Source organism: Hypomesus transpacificus, chromosome 17, assembly GCF_021917145.1.
Source record: "Hypomesus transpacificus isolate Combined female chromosome 17, fHypTra1, whole genome shotgun sequence".
In the NCBI taxonomy this organism is placed as follows: domain Eukaryota; kingdom Metazoa; phylum Chordata; class Actinopteri; order Osmeriformes; family Osmeridae; genus Hypomesus; species Hypomesus transpacificus.
Window position 1 is genome coordinate 8,053,695 of NC_061076.1, and position 6,695 is coordinate 8,060,389.

A 6,695-nucleotide genomic window follows, 5' to 3' on the forward strand; every position below is an offset into this window, starting at 1 on the left:
TCTCGGCTGCAGAACAATTTCACAGCTCTTTTAAGACATGCTGTTTATGTCTAGACCACCTTGAAATGTTCCTCCATAAAAAAGAACCAGGGAAGTTATCCTCTTTCTGTTTCTTTTGAAATGGGCAACGTCCTTGTTACAACCTAAATATTTCAGTATCAGTCCAAAAAAATACTAATAAAAGTTTGTAGGTTTCCCAAGTGTGACTTCAAACACTACTGTGGGTGAATGTTCCCTAGCTCTTAGAATTGAAAATTGTGTCCACAAACCATAAACTGTCAATTTAGACTGTTTACTTTCTGTTCTAGTTCACACACAGTACCAAACACCAGATACAAGTTACTACTGTAGCATACAGCATTTTATTGCTTTATTGGATTTACAACAGGTTACACTTTTTCAGCTGTTTAGTACCTATGAAAGTCAGTGTGTTAGGTTAGAGGGTGATCAAGTATTTTTGAATGGTTTATGTCATGAACACATATGCAACTTAGCAGCCCCCTTCCCTGAGGTGATGATTGACAGAGGGAGCACACGCCCGTTGCAACCATATTGAAAATACACAATTTCCTTATTTCTGAGATATTGCTGTTGTCAAGAAGAAGATCACAACTGTATTCTGTGTCATATTAAGTTGTGTTGTGCTGTCCTGTGCCATGCTCCTAGCCACTCTACAATGTCCAATGTTGTACAACAGTTCGACAAGGTGTTCATGTGTAACATCTGACAAGAGAGCACAGGGGATCGCTTCTCATGAATTTCTCTCATCTAATTTTCCCATCTTTAACGTCAATTCTACTCTTCTCCGTGTTTCAGTAAATGTGGGTGGGACAGCTTTTAGCCATCAATGCGCTGTCTAGTCTGCATTCAAAGGACTGCAGGAGCTGGACAGAGAAGACGAGACTGATGACATCCCCTCAAAACAAGTGAACTTTCCCATTTCAAGTGTTGATACGAGATTGTTGTATTTCATGTGGCAGTGAGATTGAGAGGTAGTACAGCCCTGACCGATGACTGGTCACCAAGATGCCTGTCAATTGAGCGATGCCCAGCACAGAGCCCACTTCTCTGTCTCTTTGTCTGTCTCTGTCTCTCTCTCTCTTTCTTTCTGTCTAAGAGACAGTCCTCTGCAACTGGAGGCATACTGTGTCTGTTCTCATGGAGTACTTTAAGTGGTTACATCCATATTAACTTGCAGGGGTATGACAACAACTAATCCTATCAAAAGCACAAGTCAGACAGCCACAAAAAAATGAAATGAACATCAGATTTCTTGTCCTTTTGTAATTCACTTCATTTACGTATTTTGTTCTCTCAGGGGTTACACTTTAAGTATTAAACAATGGACAGGCGTTTTGACCAGTAATCAAATATTGATGGAGATACATTCCTTTTGTGAGATGTTTGCATGAGGATCCAAAGTTCGATCATTCAGTCAGGTCATTTGTTATTTATACAGCTGCAATTATATCAATTATTTACCAAGGTTCCCTCTCCATACTGTGAATGGCACAGCCCTGGTAGTTGTCCCTCATCTGTAAAGAGTTAACGACTGCCCTTTTCTGCGCTCTTAAAAAACCCTTGTGTGTGTGTTGGCGGGGCAGGGACAATCAAGGTCAAGGCTCACCCTCACTCAATCGGTGTAAAGAAGACCACATTAACAGAATAGACAGTGTCTATGATATGGACGGCAGTATTGATGGCAGTCATGAAGGACACCACAACCAGGTTGTCCCACAGGCAAGGCCGTCCATTGCAAGGGTTGGGCCGTGGGTTGTTCTCAAAGCTGTACAGAGGCCATATGACCGTGGCCGTCATGTACATAAATGCCGCCAGCCCGTTGTAGACGATGACCAGCTTCTCAAAGCCGAACGGGAAGATGGAGAGGCGCCGGGCAATGGTGAGGAGGACAATGAGGAGGGCGAAGATGAAGCAGATGGAGTACACAGCCACGCACCACTGGAGTCCGGGGGAGTGATACCGTCCTGGGTCTAGGGAGGTGAAGATGATGCACGCCACGAAGGTCTCCAGGATCTTCAGCAGGCCTGGGACTGTGGACAGGAACCCGCTGACCTCGCCGGCCCGGAAGCGGGTCAACGCCACTTCTCCGACGTAGGCGCCGAAGCAGAGCAACGAGACGACGGTGGCGGCAATCTGGCGGGAGCAGGTGGGACAGGTGAAGAAGGTGGGGTAGATGATGGAGGCGGCCAGACACATGAGCGTGGCGAGCATGGCGAAGGCGGTGGTGAAGTCGTCCCAGGAGATGGGCACCTTGGTGCTGAGGCTGGTGAACTCCATGATGAGGATGAAGAGGGTGAAGAAGCAGCAGAAGCACCAGGTGAACATGCTCCAGGCCCAGTAGGAGCTGCTGTTGTGGCCCACCGAGGCCACCAGGCTGAAGGAGATGCAGGTGAGCACCACCTCCAGAATCCGCAACACACCCACCGGTTGGGTGAGGGACCTTAGGTTCAGGGTTACCATGGTCACAACAGGAAAGCTCTCCTCGGTTAGAAAGTGGAACTAATTTAGTCGTCCAAAGGTTTGAGGTCTTCTAGTTGTCTCTTTCTTCCTTTCTTTCTCTCTCTCTCTTTCTCTCTCTCTTTCTCTAACTCTCTTTCTACCTCTATCACTGTCAGTAAACAAACCTGTTTCACGGTTGAATTGCTCCCATGTACGGAATCCCGAATGTGTTTCACTCTTTCTAAAAGTTTCAGATAGTTCTCTCCATGCCCACCCTTTTCACTATCGCTTTCACTCTTTCACTATTTCACTCTTTCCAATATTTCACCTACACATCTCCTATCCTCCTCTCTCTCATTTCCTCAGGTGTCCCTGTCGACTGAAGAGTTGTGAAATTCCTGAGCGATTAGGTAAAAAAAAAAGAAATATTTCTCCTGACAATGTATCCAAAGGTTTCACTCCTTGTTCCGTGAGCCTGAACAGTGGTGCATGTGGAGGCAGTCTGAAAATGTGTGGGTGTCTCTCTTTCACCTTATCTGCACGCTTTACAACTCGTCTTCAAGGTCTCAATTGGCTGTAGGCTCGATCTTATCACATCAGCAGTCAAACCTCATGGCGGACTCTGGTCTGGAGCTGAATCCCCTCTCTGATCCCATGCACCTGGAGGATCGCACATATTTACCAAAGCTCAGCTCAGTGTGTGTCCAGGAATGGGGAGAGAATGAGGGAGGGGAGAGAAATGTTTAATGCAAATGTGGTTGTGAAGAAGGTAGGGCTGTAGTTCCTGTTAAAAAAAGGATACAGCATACTTGTTGATAAGGGAAATAGAACCATAGTGTTGTGAAAAGATAACGAATATCGGAATAATGATTGAAAGAATCAATTTGCACCCGGGCAGTCTGCATGGTCACTGTGGGAATGGTTTTCGGAATGAACTCTAGTTCATTCTTTAGTTGCATAGAATACCCCCAAAAAACATCTGCCATAGCCCTTACAAAATAAATGTGGTTCATTGCCTTCCACTCAAATCTTCCTTTCACCTCTCTTTCTTTTCTTCCCTGTTCCATCTCTTCCCTCCATCCTCTTGATATTTGCCCCTGAGGACATCCTCTCAAATCACTTCAGCTCTATCCTTCATTCTTAGGAAGACAGAGTAGCATTCCTTTGTAAAGGGTTACAGAAGCCTAAACACAGTTCATGCCCAAGATGCTTGTCCTATTAATGTCACCATACGCAGATCAAAACCAACACTACCCCACTAATTAGGAAAAGTGTTTTTTGTTCGTCCACCGGTGGCCTCAGCACTTCTCCTCTCATTCTCCATCAGGAGGAGTCTTTTTCGAACGGTTCGAAAGCCTGTGTAGGAAGTGATGTCATCCAGGTGAGACAGGGTGGGGTTATCTCTTATCTCTCAGTGACACAGTAAACACAGATAGGAACAAAAAAGCTTCTCCGGGACCGCCCCTTGACTCAACCCAACATCCTGCACCTTCCATCCTCAGAACTGTATTATCAGCCATGCCTTAGCATGCAGGGAGGGAGGAAAGGAGCGGGGAGGGAGGATGGTTACGTAATGTGTAACCACCTGACTTTCTTCTTTTAGTCAGACTTTTGTTTCCAGGAAATTAGAATACTGTAATAGGCATTGCTTAACAAGCACCATAAAGAGAGTGGACTGGGTTAGGGAAATGAGGAGACAGAAATGGTTCAGTCTGTTTCTATAAAATTGGACTGTTTTATTCCTTTAGAGCAACACCGTTGAGACATGAGAGGTGGAAGAGTTTGGCGATTTGAATGTCTATTTGAGCTGGAGCTTAGTTTGGTCAAATTGGTCATGACTGTGCCAGAGGAGGAGGAGGAAAAGGTAGAGAGAGAGAGAGAGAGAGAGAGAGAGAGAGAGAGAGAGAGAGAGAGAGAGAGAGAGAGAGAGAGAGAGAGAGAGAGAGAGAGAGAGAGAGACAAAGAAAGAAAGAAAGAAACAGAGGGACATCAATCAATAATCTAGCCCTTAGTTTTAACTTTTCACCTTAACATTTGATCAAAATGAATACTACATCATAGAAAAGCACATACAAATTTGAACCTGCTAGAAAGAGGCCAAAAAAAGACAAATCCAATCCTGCATGTAGAGGCTGTTTCTCTTGTCTGTCAGGAAACTGTATAGCCCTAAACTGGACTGAGGAAGAAGACCAGCTTGACAGAGTAGATTGTGTCCACGATGTAGACAATGAGGTTGACACAGGTCATGAAGGAGACCACCACCTGGTTGTCCCAGCTGCAGTGGTTGCAGTTGGAGGGCCTGCTGTTGTTCTGGAAGCTGTAGAGGGGCCAGATGACCACAGCAGTCATATACATCAAGACCGCCAGCACATTGTAGCCGGTCAACACCTTGTCCAGGGGGATGGGAACGAGGGCCAGGACACGGCAGATGGTGAAGAGGATGATGAGGAGGGCAAATATGAAGCACAGGGAGTAGACGGCCACGCACCACTGGAGACCGGGAAACCTGGAGAATCCAGAGTCCAGCGAGATGAAGATGATGCACGCCACGAAGGCTTCTAGAACCTTCAGCAGGCCTGGGATGGTGGACAGGAAGCCACTGATCTCGCCAGGCTTGGCGCGGGTCAAGCCCACTTCCACGGCGTACAGGATAAAGGCTATACAGGAAGTGACGGTGGCGCCGATCGCCTTTCCACAGTTTGAGCAGGAGAAGAAAGTGGGGTAGATAATGGAGGCTGCCAATACCTGATGAGGAAACACAGGTAACGTTTGAAATACAGGTTACATATGAACCCCAGGTTACATATGAAGCAAGTTACATTTTAAGGCCAACCAGGAGACAAATCTTTAAGACACACAACCCACTTCGAACCACTCCTTACAACTGCATTTTGGCATTTTGGACTTGTAGAATGTATAAACATCCAATGCAAAACTGTTTTGCATTATTAAAGTTGCTGGCTGTTCAACAGACTGCATATGTATTCTCCCCTTGTCTCTGTACACTCCATCAGTTCATACACTGGACAGATCTGTTGCATATTATTCATACTACTCTCGCTCAATCATGGTAATCATATATAATTAGCTATCGTGAATATTTCATTTCATCCACTCTGTTTTTCTGCGTCGGCTCAACTTCTGGCCTCATTACGTCAATTTCCCCACGTCCTTCTGTGGTTCCTGTACACACCATGTTATGCATACAGTAGAAACTGACTGAAACTGACTATATGCTTTCTTTAAAAGCCCAACACATTATATAAAAAGCTGCCTGAACAGGAATGAATCACCCACCATGAGCGTGGCGAGCATGGCAAAAGCGGCGGTGAAGTCGTCCCAGGAGATGGGCACCTTGGCGTTGAGGCTGGTGAACTCCATGATGAGGATGAAGAGGGTGAAGAAGCAGCAGAAGCACCAGGTGAACATGCTCCAGGCCCAGTAGGAGCTGCTGTTGTGGCCCAACGAGGCCACCAGGCTGAAGGAGATGCAGGTGAGCACCACCTCCAGCATCCGCAACGCACCCACCGGCACCGTCAGGGTCCGCACGTCAAGGGTCACCATGGCGAGTGAAGTGTTTTTAACCGCGGGTCCCAAAAAAGCTCTCCTGCTCCAACGGTTTCACTGATGTTGGACAAATTGTTGTTTCCCCTTTCACACCTGCAATTAGCTGAATCTCTGTCCGACAGAGCTCTCTCTGTGTTTGCTCTCTCTTTACACCCCTCAGCCTGTCCACGGCCGTATGGTTGTGTGTTTGTGATGTCGTAGTCAAAGCCACAGGAACTGAGAGCAGGGCGTTGAAATCTCTGGCCGCTCCCAAAGTCTCTTATCAACCCTTCTTCCTCAAATGGGTGTGTGTTTTTCTATGTACGTGGGTGGGTGGGTGGGGGGGGGTGGATGTGTCAGCTTGTGTGTGCAGTGCGTGTTTGAGCACACGTGTGCGCTTGTATATATGTGTGTGTGCATGTGTGTGCGTAAGAAAGGATGGATGAAATCCCTCTGTGTGTTCCCCCCCTCTTTAAATACAATATGTCAGACATACTAAAATGTGCATGATGAGTTCAAGATACACACCTCTATTTTATCATTTAGTATCTCTCTGATATCAAAGTGCACACATACTGGTGAAAGAGAAAGAAAGACAAAGGACACATGTATAGATGGGGTGACTAAGCTTTTTCCATCGCCGCTCCCTCCCTTTGGAACTCACTCCCCAAACCCATCAGAGACTGCAC

At 46.4% G+C, this 6,695-nt stretch overlaps 2 protein-coding genes across 2 annotated transcripts; both read right to left on the reverse strand.

Moving 5' to 3' along the window:
* Nucleotides 1-447: 447 nt before the first annotated feature.
* LOC124480072 (myeloid-associated differentiation marker-like) lies at nt 448-2,957 on the reverse strand. Its single transcript, XM_047039138.1, has one exon. It carries the CDS (start codon nt 2,479-2,481, stop codon nt 1,630-1,632), a length of 852 nt encoding a protein of 283 aa, XP_046895094.1. The 5' UTR covers nt 2,482-2,957; the 3' UTR covers nt 448-1,629.
* Nucleotides 2,958-4,368: 1,411 nt separating this feature from the next.
* On the reverse strand, nt 4,369-6,288 carry LOC124480073 (myeloid-associated differentiation marker-like). The gene is made up of 2 exons (XM_047039139.1): nt 5,758-6,288; nt 4,369-5,205 (listed from the first exon to the last, which is right to left on the reverse strand). The coding sequence occupies exons 1-2, from the start codon at nt 6,022-6,024 to the stop codon at nt 4,627-4,629; spliced, it is 846 nt and encodes a 281-aa protein (XP_046895095.1). The 5' UTR covers nt 6,025-6,288; the 3' UTR covers nt 4,369-4,626.
* Nucleotides 6,289-6,695: the final 407 nt, after the last annotated feature.